The sequence below is a fragment of the Haplochromis burtoni genome, unplaced genomic scaffold, assembly GCF_018398535.1.
Source record: "Haplochromis burtoni strain Fernald_Lab_line unplaced genomic scaffold, NCSU_Asbu1 Contig_384, whole genome shotgun sequence".
NCBI classification, from domain to species: Eukaryota; Metazoa; Chordata; class Actinopteri; order Cichliformes; family Cichlidae; genus Haplochromis; species Haplochromis burtoni.
In genome coordinates, this window is record NW_024582745.1 from 518669 (window position 1) to 536280 (window position 17612).

At 42.7% G+C, this 17612-nt stretch overlaps 1 protein-coding gene, 1 long non-coding RNA gene and 1 other non-coding gene across 3 annotated transcripts; all 3 read left to right on the plus strand.

Annotated features, from left to right (window-relative positions):
* Positions 1-2016: 2016 nt before the first annotated feature.
* Positions 2017-8358, plus strand: LOC121811808. Its single transcript, XR_006052759.1, has 5 exons — positions 2017-2063; positions 5335-5472; positions 5891-5974; positions 6100-6150; positions 7087-8358. It is a non-coding gene; the product is annotated as an uncharacterized LOC121811808 (long non-coding RNA).
* Positions 8359-10584: 2226 nt separating this feature from the next.
* eif4a1a (eukaryotic translation initiation factor 4A1A) lies at positions 10585-15366 on the plus strand. The gene is made up of 11 exons (XM_005944826.2): positions 10585-10716; positions 11890-11932; positions 12036-12168; positions 12268-12407; positions 12522-12690; positions 13103-13212; positions 13316-13459; positions 13545-13682; positions 13770-13859; positions 14469-14548; positions 14701-15366. Exons 1-11 carry the CDS (start codon positions 10694-10696, stop codon positions 14843-14845), a joined length of 1215 nt encoding a protein of 404 aa, XP_005944888.1. The 5' UTR covers positions 10585-10693; the 3' UTR covers positions 14846-15366.
* Positions 12813-12953, plus strand: LOC121811949. Its single transcript, XR_006052760.1, has one exon. It is a non-coding gene; the product is annotated as a small nucleolar RNA SNORD10 (small nucleolar RNA).
* Positions 15367-17612: the final 2246 nt, after the last annotated feature.

Consider the following 17612-nt stretch of genomic DNA (forward strand, 5'->3'; position numbering starts at 1 on the left):
CCAATCATTTTAAAGCTCAGATTTTAAACCCTTACGATGTAACTGCAGCCGAGCCCATGTAGCAGCAGTATATTAATGACTAACCTCATATTGTGGATGGATTATCTCAGTTGTTCTCCTGACTGAAGTTTGGTCCGTTTACAGCATCCTGCCATGCGATTACATTTGTCCCTAACCATCGGGAACTCTCATGAACTTTTATCAAGTGGGGAAAAAGTCCTCCGTTTGTTAGCGTTCATCCTCCAGCTTTACTGTTTATGCTAACATAGCGTTCACGTAGCACATCATTATATACCAGCTAGCCCAACTTCAGTAACCCTACAAACGTCACTGCTGTTTAGTCTTCATTTATGTTGGAGGAGATAGCAGAGCTGTACGTTTGAATTTGATAATAAATCTCTCAGTCAGAACACAGTGGTACAGGTACAGTGGAACCCCGGCTTACAAAGACCCCATTTAACGAAAAATTCAAGTTACGAAGGCACTTAACAGCAATATTTCTGCCCGTGGTACGGCAAAGTGCCTGCGTAACGAAATGGATAATATAGAAAATTTAAAAAAATTAAATTAAATTCCATAATGTTATGTACATGTACGTATGTATGCATGCATGCGTATGCTTTCTTCAACCTCCTCCACCAAGAACTTCGTCTTCAGCCAGCATCGCCTCACTCAAAAGGCGATGGAAAAAGGTGCTTCGACTTACGAAAATTTGACTTACGAAAGACCCTCTGGAACGAATTAATTTCATAATTCGGGGTTCCACTGTATATTATATTTAGATGGAAACTAGTGAGCTAACTTCCTGCTAACTCCTAACTCAGTTAAATGTCATAAATTCCGTTTTCATGGATGCCTGGATGTTAAATTTAATTGTTACACCTGGCAGAGAGGCCACACTGATCATTTTATTACAGATGAACAACTTTAGACAGTTTTTTAACTCTCAGTAATGCCGCAGTGATCATTTGACTTTTGCAGCGGAGCTTGGGCCCAGACATGGCTAATAACATCAGACTCAAAGACGGGATAGTGCTGGTCTACCAAGTCGTAACCAGGTAATAGGCAAGTTAATTAATACGGTTGCTACACTTTAAAAAACAAAACAGGTTAGCTGAACGAAAGCACCTATACTACCGACAACCAATACACGTCATCGTCCCAGAATGCATTGTGTGCGAAAAAACATGGCTGCTCCCACGGCTCCAAGATAGTTTTAAACAACAAAGATTTAATGAATAACAAAAAAAATATATTCTGAAGTATTTTTTAAGTTCCTTCGTCTCAATATGTCTTTTGAGTTGTACTTGGCACTCATACTTAAATGTCTATCACATTTTTAGAGAGGGCCTTACCACCTCTTGCCATAATAGTCGAGTGCTTCAACCACTCGACCCTTGCAGCTCTCTAGTCTAACCATGCTGGCATGAAAACCCTCGTGACCAGCCCACAGGCCGACGGTTGCGAAAGGCGCCTTGGATGCGTGCAGCCTTGCCGGACTACAACAGTGTAGTGTAATAATACAACCCAAAAACACCAGATCTTATCTAGGTTTGTGTTTCAGATCTCACTACTCTGCCCTCACAGGCCTTCACGTGTGTTATATCGCTTGTCAATGCTAATTGTGTTCCCTCTTTTAGCTATAAAGGTGTGAAACCAACGGACCCCTCCAGGGCTAGCTCTGTGTGCTGCTATCAAAGCAGGGCCAGCACGGGGGTTATAACCTGAGGGAGCCTGTCGGAGATTACTGTGAACATTCCTAGGAAGGCTTTTTCCTTTTGTTCATGATGCGTAAAAAATAAACTCACAAAGAGATCAAAAACGTCTGGACTGCTTGTCGAGTCCTGCTCTGGCGCTGCGTTGACTGAAGCCGCTTGCTGCTCCCGTAGATAATGGCTCTGTGTAATCCCATATACTCACATGTTTAACTGTTAATCAATCAAAATCATTTTTTTTTTTTCTTTCATGTCCCTCTCATTTTTGATTCACAACGCTTTCTTTACGATAAGCTCGTAGAGGACAAAATGGCTACGAAGGAGTCACAATAACGGTGGACAAAAAATGTAAGTGAATGCGGCCAACGTACTCGGAGTAGTTTAACATCTTGTCATCAATATGCAGGAATAAAAACAATGAGGAGTGTCGTTAGAGCTGGGTGATAAAAGACATTCAGTCTTGTCTTTAAATTACAATGTAACACAAATTTATGAAGGTGGTCTAAATAATTCAGACCGCTCATGCAGACAGTGCAAGACAAGAACTGCTGAACACTCAGAGCACATGCAAACGCATGACAGGCGGCACACGAGGGAAACCGTGCTTTCATCTGGCGTAGAGTTGGGAGTTTCAGGTAAGTCGGACAATAATGAGTCCGGTCAAAGATCTCGTATACGAGCTGCGTGTGCATGAGGGTGTATGATCTGCACTGGTCTAGGTGATAAAGCCTCACTGTCCGTGAGTGGTGGGTTTTCTTTACATTCATCTGGATAAGTAAGCAGTCGGGAGGAAACCCTCTGATTTATAGAATACAATATGACAAACAGATTACTATACTTTATTCCACTCATTTGTACCTCACTACCACAAAAGTTCTTTGAGATTTCACTAGTCTCTGCCCATTTCTTGAAGTCTTTGCTTCTCAGAGGATGAAAGAAACCCGCGATTTTACAAGTTGTTGTAGACTTGATTAGTATTGTTTTTTTTTGCGTTAGGGTGATGTAAATTCATTGTCACAGTTACAGTGTGCTAAATCATCATAATGGTTCAGATTTCTTTTGTTATTATCGAACATACGTTGTACTGCTGTGTCAAGTTCTGTCACCAAACTTCAGCATAGGATGACAAAAAGAGAGAGCGCTTCTTTGTAGCCTGCTCAAAAATCTCCTGCGAGGATGTTCTCGGCCATTAGTATTGCACGAGGTCAGAAAGCTGGTGACAAACTCGAGGACGAGGACAAAGTAGTAGTAGCTGTCTTAAATATCTAAAGAAGCAGGGTAAACTGACAACAAGCTGAGGAGTGCCAGACAACTCAACAACTACACTAAAAATTGGTGGCAACCAGTCTGATAGAGTGATGCGTCCAAATGTGAGATTTTAGCTTCAGATTGTAGATGAACCGGTGCAGTAACGGTCTCGTCTGTACAACAGAGACTGCATGTCAGCCAGCTCAGGATCTTCTTAAACCTGAAGTAATTCTGAATGCAGAACAAACTGAGATTTTGCTCCACCCTTCAGTTCCAGCTGGAAAGCATCTGACTGCTTTATTTTACAGCAGCGATGTCAAACACACAGGTAATGCAGCAAAGACCTGGATAGGAAAACAATGAAACCTGGTCAGTCGTAGAATGACCCACTCAGGGTTTGGACCTCAGAGATGTTGAAACTGGAATCCTCAAGATTCCTCCCTTTGTTCCCTTTGTTCCCTTCTCAAGGGAACAAAGGGAACAAAGAAGACCTTTGGACTGATCTTTATTCAAGCTAGAAAGTTTTTACTGAACCTGACCTTGGGGAGTTCAGGCTGGTCTCACCAAATGTATTTTTGCCTTAATTTCCATGTGTGTGTTTGCATGTTTCAGTACATTTCTGACCTTTGACCATTTTCTGATGGCTCAGTGCTGTAAATGTCAGTTTGCTTCAGTTTGAACTTTCAAAGAACGTTGTGACATCAAAATGAAAATGAACATATATTTTTGTCTTTTTTTTTTTTTTAGATCTGACTGTTTATGTGCTCTTTTCATTCAAACATAACAAAGCCTGAGCTGTACGCACAGTTGTGTCTGCTCTGTGCTTTGGCTTTAGATGGAAATCAGCTGTTTGTCCAAACACCACTGTGGTTCAGCTTTTTTATTTGGTATCTACTGACACTACCAATGGACCATTTTGATCTTCTCTGGGATCTTTAGTCAAAAACAAGGCGTCAGACTAACTTTGGTTAAGACAAAAGTCTAGTTTGTATTTCAAACATAAGAGCAGAGCACGGAGAGTTCATCTGAAACTGAGTCCAGTTCTTTCAAACTTCAAAGGTTCTTTGTTACAAAATGAACTTAAACTGTCTCCTGCATAGTTTCAGATAAGCATGTTGTCTTTACATGATTACTGTTACAGCTTGTTACAAACCCCTGAAAGGAGCCGTCCTGACTCGCACTTTTAGTGCTTGAATAAAAAACAGTCAGCTTTATACGTTTAGTTAGCTGCTTCTCCAAGTTAAGATTTGAAAGCCTGTCCCAGTTTTCATGAGAGGAATAATATAAACAACACAATTACAATTTATTTTTTCAAAGGTTTAAACAGAATATTTTTTAACATTTAAATTGTAATTGTTTATCCACAGTTCCAGCTCATTTGTAAATATAAAATAGTTTTGGTTTCTAAATCTCATCCTAATATTATACACCTACACATCATCACCATGCAACCTTACGATCTGATGACTAAAAAGATCCCACGAGTGTCTGGAGATTAAAGTTTTACTTTAAAGTTTTTTGTTGAGATAACGTGTGTGCCTCCGTTTCTGTTCGACCCTGATCATCCAGCATTGTTGAGCAAGGATATGCCCCGTTCCTCATTTCTTAGTTTCCTGCACGTTTGTCTTGTTCACACATTTTAAGATAATCAAACATAATGAAATATTAGACAATATTCAGTCCTGCTGCCTGTGGTTAAGCTTACTGAGTGACCTGATGGCTGGACATGGTCAGAGTTCATGGTTGAAACAATTGCAGTCGTCCAGGTCCTGAAGCAGCAGAGCAGCCATGGACATTACTCCGTCCTTGTCTTGTTATATTAATATATCATTGTTTAATATCACATGTTACCATATATTATCATATTCAATGCTGTTAGTTTTACACAGAATATTCTGTGTAAAACTATCTTTGATCATCAAGGTGTTTTTGGATAAATGTGAGTAAAATTCGTTTGGTCTGAAACGTGTAACAAATACACACCAAAGCACTGAAATACTTGCATGTGGTTTATCTGCAGTACCTGTAAAATCCCATGGAAAAATGTTGTGACGGGTTTTTATAGAACTGAAAGCGATGATGTGATGACAGCCTTACTCATCTGCTTGTCTTAATAGGAAGAACATACTTCTCACATTGTTAGCGTCGGGCTTTGTTTGGTTCATAACTGAATTAGCTCTTGGCTAGCAGCCGCATACACCACTTTACAAGCTTTTCCATCTGTGTGTTGGTTACATTGCTTTAGACCACATTAGGAGCACTGCTGGCTTGGTGTTACAGGGTGGGGGCATCGTATAATTGAAAACCGACAGCTTAACCAAGATTTTTGTTACGTCTCTCAAACTCTCGTTTATTTCTGTTCATTTATCAGGTCGACATCTTTCAGAAGGATCTGTTGTTGATCCCCATCCATCTTGAGGTCCACTGGTCGCTGGTCAGTGTTGACATTCCTCGTCGAGCCATCACCTACTTTGACTCTCAGAGGACTTTGAACAGGCGTTGCCCAAAGGTAGGGATCAGGCAGCTTTTGGAAAAGGAATGAGTGGATGATTGAACGGTTTTTGAAGAAAGGTCAGTGGGTATAGATGCTTATTCTGTCAAAATGATTAATAGTAGCAAATAAGCAGCTGCGTGATATTTCTGGTAGCTAATATTGTTGCTTTTTTTTTAAAAACGTATTTTTTTAACACTGCAGATTTGTTGTAAAAGGCCAAAGTTTTTGTAACCTCTTCAGTTGGGTTGTGTTAAACCCAAATGTTCGGTCCAGAGCTGCTCCTCTGTCTGTCCTGCCAGTGATTCAGTTGCTGATAGGAGAGGGCGGGCTGTCACACCTATAGTGTATCCATGAACCTACTGCTCAAAGTCAGAATCTCTGTTTTTGGAAACGGGTGTCTCAGTCTCTTTGAACGTGTTCATTTTGATTCCAGCACATTTACAAATACCTGCAAGCTGAAGCCATCAAAAAAGACCAGCAAGACTTCCTGACAGGATGGACCGGCTTTTTCAAAATGGTAACACGACTTTTCTTTATAACACAACCAAAGCTCTGGTGAGACTTTGAGTAAAAATCATACGAGAAGTAGACTTTAGTTGAAATGGTACCATTGCTAATGCTAATGTATTTGTAATGTTGCAGAATGTGGGCCGCCAGAACAATGACAGTGACTGTGGGGCTTTTGTGTTACAGGTGAGTTTTCTACAGTGTGCATGAGGGCTGGCTGATATGAGGAAACTCTAATATTGTTTGGCTATATCGCGATATGTCTTGAGCAGCAAAGGGGGTGGGCTGCAGTGTGAGCCTCAGTGAGGTCGGGTTTTTTATGTAAATATCAACATGTGTGGTATCCACAGAAACTTTCAAGTCTCAGCCACAAGCTCATAGAAACCATTTCTGCAAACACCAAACGGCCAACACAACAATTAAAAAGGCAGTTATGTGCCTAAACACAAACAACAAAGCCACACTCAGCTTCATGTAACCCAGCAAACGTCACATTGTCTAACATCAAAGGTTTCGTCACTCTCCAACCAAAACGATCTGAACCAGCAGCAAAAGAAGGCCACAAATATGCTTCAGGAACGATAAACAATAACTGTTTCCTTCAACAGAGGCCGTCGTAGCTCGAATCACAGCTGGTGTATTTAACGTTTCCTTTGGTGTGTGGGGAGATGTTGACATGCTGAGTTCATTCATGTTGTTCGACAACCTCCTCGTGAAATCCAGACGACAGCGAGTCTGAAACTCCCGCTGTCACCATATTTCTCCCACCTGCTAGCATATAAACACGCATGCTCAGCACAGTGTGGCAGGTAGAACATTTTCCAGCTAGGAGGGGGATTGATGATGCATTTGCAGTGTGCGGGAACCTACACTCGATGGTTACGATAAAACCATTTTAACCATCGTACGTATCAAATCTACTCGATATATCGCCCAGCCCTGATATAAACACGAACTCTCGTTGTTGAGAGCTAGCCATGGACAATTTGGATTAGTCTGTTCCACTTCTTTATAGCATTTATGAGGGAAACATGTACCTACTGCATAGATGGTAATTACCACACATCAGATTGTTTTAAATGTGTTTCAGTATCTGACCTTTCCTTATCTGCTATCCTGCAGTACTGCAAGTGTCTGGCACTCGGGCAGCAGTTCAACTTTGGGCAGCAAGACATGCCCCGCCTCAGAAGACAGATGTACAAAGAACTGTGTCACTGCAAGCTTATGGTGTGACCCTTCATTTCCATCGTTTGTGGCCAGCTACACCTGCTCCGTCCCTGAAGTCTAACAGGATGGAGGGACAGTGTTAAAACAAGAGGAAAATGGGAGCAAGTGACTGGGGGAAAATAAACATTACAAACCTAACCTTTTCTCTTCCACCATGCAGAGAAATTCTTCTAGATGCGAACATTGTTTGACTTTATTTTTTCAGGTTCTGCTTCCCTCGGTTTGTTTGAAAAACACTGATTTAAATATCTGTCATAGTTCTTTGTGGTTGTGAGAGGCCAAGACTAGCTGTCTTATTTTGGGGATGTGCTAGTTATCCGTGTAAAGATAGTCCACTAGTTTTCTGGTTGGAGAGGGAGCACTGAGGTACGGAAAAGCCTGCGTCCAGGAGGTCTGAAGGGAAGTCCCACAGTGGAGTGTGTTTAGAGGGCTGCAGTGACTTTTCCATCCAGCCAGTCATTACTTGACATCTTTGCAAATGAAACGTACCCCATGCAATGGCCACCGTTGTGGACGAGCTGTTCAGCACAAAATGTTTGCCAGTGTATTACAGTGTGAAACTTCCATGTACAATATTTTTAACCGTTTCCTGCGGTCTGCTCAGCTGGAGTTTAGTGGGAATCCATGGTTATGTTGGCAGGTAAAACTTTTTTCTGGTGAATCTCAGGGAAAGTTGGATTTCTGCAGCATCCATGAGTCCCGCCTCATGCTGGCCCACACAGTAGAAACTTTCCCCCTCGATCGCTTTCAAGTCATAAACCTTGAAAGCGATTGAACTGAAATGGCTCAAAGAAGTATATTTACAATGCATTTAATTTTTAATGTGTTTCAATCTGTCAGTAATTGTGGTAACATGTTTGAGTTTCATAAAAGATCAAGAAAAAAGACGATTTGTTTTTTTTTCTTGTTATTTTTTTTGTTTTTGTTTAGATTTTCTGGTTAGTATAAAAGCCATTTTGTTGAGGACCACAAATACACACCAGGCATATGTCCACAGTGGAGATACAGTGCTCTCTTATTCTTTTTATAACAAAAGAAAACTTGTGAATAGTTGTTTTTGGCTTTGCTTTTTTTTTTTTCCAAGAAGGAGCTGATGCAAGAGAGCTGTTTTATATATCTTCTACAATACGTTATGACTGCTAAAAATAAAAATATGTGGCAAACGTGTGTGTGTGTGTGTGTGTGAAGGTTTTCACTCGTCCACATCATAGTAACGGAAGGACTACGTTCAGTTTCTTCAAGACGTTTCGTCTGAGAATCAGTCCCAGATTTTAAGCCCTGTTGTCCCTAAGAGGGCCGTTGACCCCCTATTGATTCTCTACATAATCACATGAGCCAAGGTGTGAAAGTGGGGTGGGTCACACTCAGCCAAGGTTTCAGGTGAACCCATTGCCCCCATCATGTGACTTACTGAAGTCAAAAGGCCCAGGATGTGTGTTAAGGCGTCTGGGAAGGATCTCAAAGCTGTAACGTAGATGGCAGACGCTGTCGGTGTGAGACACGTCTGTTCAAAGAGGGTCGTTCACTCCTCTTTCAAACCTTTGTCCAACATGTGGACATTAGCATTTTGAAAGAGTGTGTTTAACCGGCACGCAGATGTAGACAGCTATGCAGTCTCCATCAGAACCACTGTTTCTTCCTGCAAACAGGGAACACCCCATAAGCTCTGCAGATGTAATTTAGTCCTAGTCAAACTTTCTAGTCACAAACAGCTTGTGGGAGATTGAACTGAAATGACCTGTTGGCTCAAAGAACTATATTTACATTGCATTTAATTTTTTCCTGTCTCTGTCAGTGATTGTGGTAATATGTTTGGGTTTCATGAAAAGTTAAAGTAGTTAGAGGTCTTCTTGGGTCATTTCTTCATCACATTATGGTTTGTTCCTCGTAATAGTGATCACAGTTCTTACTGTCTGCTTTGAGCTTCCGTGCTCTGTGGCTGCACCAAACCAGACTCTTTCTCTGGGGAAGCTGGGGGTGCACAGCTGACAGCCTTGAACATGTCGCTAAACTAACTGCATCTAGATATTATAGGATATCATTCAGTCCCATATTGATTGCATCATCCACAAAGTACAAAGGGGGCCTTACGGTGACTACTACCAGGATGTGGTGGGTGAGGGGTGTGAATGCGTGCCTCATTAACCTGCAGTATCAGGTATTCAGCCAGCTCTTTGCAGAGGGGATGGTTGCAGACCCTTTCACACTGATACCTGCTGTAATGGGCGCTTCGATCACTGCCACAACACCTTTTCACAGTCCCTTTCTAACGGCTGTGAAAGTGAGGAAAGCCACTGCAGTATTTTTTTGTGATGGGTGTCGACACTCAGACGATACATAAGCACTGAGAGAACAAGTCGTAACCAAAACCCAAGTGCTTTTCTGTTTTTGCTGCCCACATGGTATGAAGTCCAAATCGGCCCCATACAGAAAAGCAATACCTGATGAGGGAATCCACAAAGAAAAAGCATCAGTCTGTGTAGAAAGTGAATATTAGTACAGTGGTACAATCATCTGATGATCTGGTGAATTTGTAAGTTTGCTCACAAAGAAATGAGCAGCCTAGTTGTTTATGGTAGTTTAATTTTAATGGAGACAGAATATTAGATCAAGAAATAAAAAACACATTACATGAAAGTAATAAAACCCCATTTCAGAGCAAATATCTGAATGATTGTCAGCACATGTAGAGACTAGAAAGACACGATGGGTTCTTCATATATATGATAACACTTAAAAAGTTCTAAACCAGGTACAGATGCCACATTATTGTCACTGGGACAATGTTCAGTTTAATTTCATGGTGTCATTTTGTGGTTATGGTTTTTTTAAGCATTAAAATGTGCCATTATAGACATTAGTTTTTCAAGCTTTATTTATTTATTTACATTTATGGAGCTAACCTACTGCACTGTCATTAGATTTGTCCATTATCCAGATTCAGCACGAAATTGAGATAATCAACAGAAATAGTTTTTTTTTTAACTCTTTCCCGTGATAGAGTATGAGTGAATGTAAAGAGCAGGGTGTTGATGCATATTACACAGGAGCCTCATTTCTGATAGGCTGTAAATACTCGACGTAATGCTGGAACATTAACACGTTACATGACCCGAATTAAAAATTGTGTTTATTTTTAATTTTTAAAAATTGTGTTTATTTTTAATTCGGCGTTTTTTAATGTCTGAACAAAGCAGCGGGGACACACCTGGGCAGGCGGACTGAAGAAACCCGGTTGCGTCACCAACGGATTCCGTAAAAACTGAAACCCCGCCTCTTTGGCTAAAGAACTCGGGCACGAGCGTGAATTACGAGCATACTGTAAACGGAAACGGTCCGCCCCGTGGGTCTGCTTACTTTTACGTGACGTAGAGCTCGTCCAATCGCAAGTGCCTGTGGGCGGGACCACAGCTAAGTGACGGTGAGCTTTTACAATGAGAAAGCCTCTTTGTGCGCATAACCTATATAAGAGATTTCTGCTGCGGATTCTTTCTTTGAAATAATGTCGGCTGAATATGATAACAGGTAAGGAGGGCTACTTATGGTCGCATCAAGTGTGAGTTCTAGGGCGTATTTTCTTCTTCAATCCGTCATATTTTACTTGATGTTCTCAAGAATGCAGATTTTTAACCGAGTTTTGTAGTCGAGTAACATTCGGGGACTTTTTGTCTTAGATGAACATTAGGGCTCTGCGCGTTTCAGGAGACGAGTGTGAAATAAGATTGAATGTTTTAGATCGTTAAAGTCATGCTAGTCAGAAGTTATATTAGTCTTAATGCTTCAGATGTGAATACGGACTGCGGTCGTTATCGGCATCCGGCGACAGCACGTGAACAAGCCTGATGTAGGCCTTTAAAAATTCTTCCTCTTTTCATTTGTAGTAACTTGATATTGAAGCCAAAACATCGGAACTACGATATTTTCGGGTGTAATACACGTAACGAACCTTATTTTGTCTGTAACGGTGAATTAATGCCGTTTCGTGCTGTTCGATGGAGTCACATGGTCTTAGTACGGATGGTCGGCGTTTTAAACAAAGGCCGCTTTAAGGCCGCTGAAAATGGTCGTTTTTCCGCTTACACACGCTGCATGTGGTGGAGCTGTGTGCTGCCTCCATAAAGCGCTGTGCCTTACGTGTCTAAATGAACAATAGCTTTCGCCGACTTTCGCCGACAGTTACAGACTAGCAGGCCCCGTTGCTAGCAGCTAATGCGGAGCAGGCCGCGGCGGAAAGCCGCGAAGCTTCTCCTGCCGCTTTCGTCATAGCATCGCGGACAACTAAATGATCCGAACGCTTTGAACACAAAGATGTCGGCGTTTGTCGACTAGCTGGCCACATTCGACGTGGCTGTGGCTCAGTTTCCTCCGTGAAGCGTCCACCCGCCCCTGTCTTTTCCTCCCCTGAATGGAGAAACGACCATCTTGATTGTATGTAGCAAAAATGGCGGCCTCTCCACAAGGCCGCGCGTCACAGCACAAGGGGCGAAGGCTTCTTTTTTCATGCCAAGTTTGGGAAGAATGATATAACGTGGGGCCTGGTAATGATTATATCAGCACGTTTACTTAAAGGGGGATATTTTTGTACCACAGAAGATTCTTTTTATTCTCATTATTCGTGGGCAGAGAGGATTTAGTTCATTAAGGTCATTTAGAAGTGCAGCTTGAGAGGAAAGATAACTGAGTTTCTGTCATTCACAGAGACAATGGCCCTGAAGGCATGGAGCCAGATGGGATCATTGAGGTAAGTCTCCTGTGAAACTCCCACCAGCACTGACGTTCTTCACAGCACAGGCACAGCATGTAATGAACTGACAATAAACCGGTGCTCTTTCTAACCTTTCCAGAGCAATTGGAACCAGATTGTGGATAGTTTTGATGAGATGAGTCTACGTGAGACCCTGCTCAGGGGAATTTATGCCTATGGTTTTGAGAAACCTTCAGCTATCCAGCAAAGGGCCATTATGCCTTGTATCAAGGGTAAGCGTGCTTCAATATGTAATGATGTGTTTCTAACACTTAGCAGTTAACAACCCCAAGAATTCCCTGGATGCTAAATTGCACGTGTTTTAATTTCAGGTTACGATGTGATTGCTCAGGCCCAATCTGGCACTGGGAAGACTGCCACCTTTGCCATTTCCATCCTTCAGCAGATTGATGTGGAGCTGAAAGGCACTCAGGCTCTGGTCTTGGCTCCCACTAGGGAGCTGGCTCAGCAGGTAGGCTTCCACACCCACCCTCTTACACTAGTGACATATTGTGCTATTGTTTCTTAAGGATCTCTCATGTAGCCTTTTGCATGGCTTAACGTCTGGTCTTTGACTTTCTTTCAGATTCAGAAAGTGGTCCTTGCCCTGGGCGACTACATGGGAGCCAGCTGCTATGCCTGCATTGGAGGGACCAACATCCGCAGTGAGGTCCAGAAACTGCAGGCTGAAGCCCCACACATCGTGGTGGGAACTCCCGGACGCGTCTTTGACATGCTAACTCGCAAAAACCTTTGTAAGTCTTCCTGAGAAGGAGTTAAATCAGGCTTAGTTTGAAATGTGTGACCACAAAGAAAGAAATGAACACGAGTCTCTGGTGACTTTGATCACCTCAGAGGTCAGTTATTGTATAATGCTGTATAATGATGAAACCCATGCGTGTCAGCTGACACTGTAAGCCCCTGCTGTGGTGTAGCTGTGGTCGGCGTTCTGCTGGCTCGAGCTTTCATTACAACAGAGGTCCAGAGGCATGATCATACGTTCATTACTTCTGAATACGGCACCTTTACACCTGAAGACGCTTCATTACCGAAACCTCATTAGTGGCACGTGATTCCTAAATCCAACATGAATCAGTTGTATCGGTGTGCAAACGTATGGCTGTGTTATGTGCCCGTATGTGTAACATGGTGGTTCCCTTTTTGCAGCTTCTAAATACATCAAAATGTTCGTGTTGGACGAGGCTGATGAGATGCTTAGTCGAGGATTCAAGGATCAGATCTACGAGATCTTCCAGAAGCTGTCGAGCAACATCCAGGTTAGAACTCTGGTGTCGGCGCCGTAACGGCCGAGCCAAAGATCCTTGCTTGAAATATGAACTCTGCTTGTAGCTGACGGACATCTCTGTAAATCTTTTTAAGGTTGTCCTACTGTCTGCCACCATGCCAGCTGATGTTTTGGAGGTCACAAAGAAGTTTATGCGTGAGCCTATCAGAATCCTCGTGAAGAAGGAGGAGCTGACACTTGAGGGCATCCGCCAGTTTTACATAAATGTGGAAAAAGAGGTGAAAAACGTGCACTCGCTTTCCCTGTAATCAGGGTGTTTATGCTGAGCTTGCTGTGCTAACAGTCTGACCTGGTGGTCCTCAGGAATGGAAGCTGGATACCTTGTGCGACTTGTACGAAACCTTGACCATCACACAAGCTGTGATCTTCATCAACACAAGGAGAAAAGTGGACTGGCTTACTGAGAAGATGCATGCCAGAGACTTCACAGTTTCTGCTCTGGTACGAACCTCTCTGTGTGACTGAAACATTTGGTACAAGTGTGGAAACTTTCAGTGCATGTTGTAAGACTTCATTCTGTCTTTTCAGCACGGTGACATGGACCAGAAGGAGAGAGACCTGATCATGAGGGAGTTCCGCTCGGGCTCCAGTCGAGTCCTTATTACCACTGACCTGTTGGTATGTAACGGCTTCTTATTAGTGCTGTTTGCAGTCCAAGGTTCCCTCTCCTGCCAGCTGCAGTGTTGGTAAAGGACTGAAAGTTCCTTGGTAGAGCAGAGATCTGCCCTCCACTGTAGCTGGGTTGAAATCCCTGACTCACAACTAATTGGCAGATTACATTTATTCCTGTAGCTCACCTGTGAGAGTTCTGGGTAAAGCTGTGGTGGGTCATAGAAACTGGACCCACCACCAGTTTGTATGTGGGGTTAGCTCTTATTCAGGACATGAGTGCAAAGAAACATCCAGTTTACGGCCCAATTTTAATTGATAGATGGTCATAAAGATCAAACTGAGGTTATTGTGCTCGGCCCTGACAGCCAGATTCCTCCTGGATGGCATGACCTCGGCCTCCTGTTTGACCAGGACATGTCCTTCAATGCACATATTAAACAAATATGTAAGGCTGCTTACCATCTCTAAAATATCCTGTCTCAGAGTGATGCTGACAAACTCCAGGGGAAGGGGGGAGCAGTACATTTTCAGAGACCTTCCTTCTCCTGCTTTGGCTCGCTGTTAGATCCAAAATTGAGTTGTGCCATGTAAGTAAAGGTGTTTGTTTCTTCTCAGGCCAGAGGTATTGATGTTCAGCAGGTTTCCCTTGTCATCAACTACGACCTGCCAACCAACAGGGAAAACTACATCCACAGGTGAGGACATAAACTGTTTGCAGACATGATTGGCAGCTATTCACAACAGGCAAATGAAATGTTCATGTCAACTCTTTGTCCAACGTGAGCACGAGCAGCAAACCCAAAGAGATGATATCTGCAGTGACGGTGATCCTTTTTGTTTTTGACAGGATCGGTCGGGGAGGTCGTTTCGGCAGAAAGGGAGTAGCCATTAACATGATAACCGAGGATGACAAGCGAACACTGAGGGACATTGAGACATTCTACAACACCACCGTGGAGGAGATGCCCATGAACGTGGCCGATCTTATCTAGAAGACTCCCCGCTTCTGTTTGTCCACCCATATCCGATTGTTTTAGAAGTAAAAGCTTGTTTCCTACAATACGAATACTAAAAACTTCCTTTTTCTAAATTCCACCCTGAATTTACTCAGCATTTGACATGATTTTGGAAGAATAACTTGCTGACCCGCTCCATCTGCCATTGTCTTTTATCGACCCTGAAATTTTCCCAGCGGTTAAATACTCTGCTTCACGCCAGAACTGTTTCCAAAAGCACATTTAAAGTCCAGTGATGACATTATACTTGCTGATTGTTGGCAAAGAGACACTGTTGATTTGCAGCTTGTGTGAGGTTTGGCTGTTGCAGCGTCGGTCGGCTGACCCGAGCAGTCTGGACTCGACGGTGTTCTGAATGAACAGCGGTGTGATTGACTAGCTCAGTATTTAAACAATCTTCAGTGTATTTGCACAACGCACGCCCACGGTCATGTTTACAGCAGGTTTTGGGTTCTGGAAGTAAACAGGACATGATCAATAAAATGAGCTGTACAGTGGCTGACAAATTTGATCCTCTTTACTGCTGTGCTTCTCTGCTTTTCCTCCTTTCTCATTGCGGCCGTAACCCTGTTCAGCCATTTGTACAGTAGAGTTCAGATGAGGAGTGCTTGCAGGCAGAAACGGTGAGTTGTAGCGATTTGGCCTCCTGACCCAGATCCAAGCGGCTTTTTGGGGTTTTTTTTTTTTTTTTTTTTTCTTTTCCCCGTCTCCAGTTTGTTGAGATTGGAGTTTTTTTATTTTTACAGGGAATATAAGATTTCAAATGGTTGTGGTCATGTTTTGTAACCTACCTCATCCAAATCTTATAGGTGAATGGGGAGTGTCATCTGGACCAAACTACAAATATAAAAGTATATAGAGATTTTTATCTTGCTTTCCACTCCACCAAAAGTTTCTGAGCTCTCGTATTATGAGGTGTTGCTATCAAGATGCTAATATTTTTTTAATTTTCCCGCCAATCTATGATCTGTCCTCTCTTTTTTTTTTTTTTTTTTTTTTTTTTTTTTTTTTTGTGTGATTGTATGGGTTGTTATATGTGTGTGTGTGTATTTATTTTATTGGTCTTTAAAAGAAAAACAATAAAAACATTCTTTTCTTTTCCTTTTCTTTAAAGCTGTAAAGCAGCCCTCTGTTGGCCAAATCCTGTGTGGTGTCTACTTTTGTGGCAAAGCTCACTCAGTGACGTGGGCGATGGAGTGGAGCAGTCAATGTTAGAGCTGGAACTCTTATAATATTCACATCTTCAGACACGTTTGTGTCCCATCAAAGGAGAACGTGTCAGTGTCTCTGTTGCATTTCCCATCATTTATTTTCCCGTTGTCTTTTTTTTTTCTTTCTCCCAATTAAACAGAGCTCATTCAGATCTGAATCTTCATTAAAAAGAGACAGCCCTGAGACAACAGAAGCGTTATAGGACTGAATTAATTTGCTCTTATTCAAATATTTGATGTTTGTGTGAAGCGGTGTCGAGGTTGACTCACCCACCGTGGGTGCAGCGGCTACAGACCGTACCAGTTTACTGAGGCTGCGGCTGGTTGATGGACTCTTGCATAGAGTGCAATTCTTCATAATAAAGTACTAAACATGTAACGGCATAAGGCATGTCTACGATAAGGTAAAGATACATGTGTGCATTTGTAATAAAGCTGGAATATAAAATGATGAAATAGAGACGCATACAGTGTTTTTCCTGCTGAGCAAATAGAAGCTGTCTGAGAAGCAGCACCATCAGCATGTCCTGCAGGAGGCCAACAAATGTATGAACGATAACGTCTCCGTCCACTAGAGGGAGACGTCGATTCAGCCTTGCTGACATAATCAGCCCTGTACTCTGTAGCACACATGCACACTCTTGTGGATTTGCATTTTCTTTCTCTCCCAGCCTGCTGGAGGAGCGACACTGACAGTTTATCCACAGACTAATTTCCAGCTCACAGGCACAGACGTAAGATAGAGAAATGTTAGCCCTGGGATGGACGGGCAGCCTTATTCCAGCTTCCCGTGGTTCTATAATCGTGTCTGCACAGCCTCAAAACATGGTGCACATCTCAACTTTGTGGCCTGCTTCTCAGGTTAGGTGGTCCCTTTTCCAAAGGCGCTGTTTGTGGTGAATGTACCCTGTGCCCATCCCCCAAATGCCACATGCACACTGTGGGTACCAACTCGCTCCCTGTTGGGTGTTGGATCGCAGGGTTGAGAGATGGTGGGATGGGGTGGGTGGATTATGTGAGTGTGAGGCTTGTAAAAAGGCTGCCATGGTCTTTCTTTGTGTGACGGATGGCTGGGAGGCTGAACGGGCCTGTTTTGCATGATAAGAGAAGCCAGCGTAGGGAAGAATAGAGGTCTATTCAAGCCCTGTCATCCAAATCCACCCTCCTGCACCAACCCATCACCCACCCCTTCATCATCCATCCCTTCATCATTGCATCCCTCCTCCTTTCTTTTCACCTTCATTTTCTGGCCTTCCCTGTTTTCATTGGTTATTTCTCCCCCTATAAATCTATAGCCTTTACCCACTTCTCTGACCTCCAAACCCCAGCGTATTTTATCCAACTTTATTTCTGTTCATTCAGATTTCCCCTCCTTTCCATCAAGCTGTTTGGACTTTGATGCGTTCCAAAACATTTGAATCTCATCATTATTTCGTGGGTCTGCTGAATGAGGAGATATAATGGAAATGTCACGGTCCAAGCTCTTTAACATTAAAAGAGTCTCTGATTCTCTGACATGTTCACAAAGTCAG

Excerpts from the sequence above, each read along its gene's own strand:
- eif4a1a (XM_005944826.2), top strand. The coding sequence starts at position 10,694 with ATGTCGGCTGAATATGATAACAG. Across the intron at positions 11,933-12,035 it reads AGCCAGATGGGATCATTGAG|AGCAATTGGAACCAGATTGT; the intron begins GTAAGTCTCCTG and ends TAACCTTTCCAG. Across the intron at positions 12,169-12,267 it reads CATTATGCCTTGTATCAAGG|GTTACGATGTGATTGCTCAG; the intron begins GTAAGCGTGCTT and ends TTTTAATTTCAG.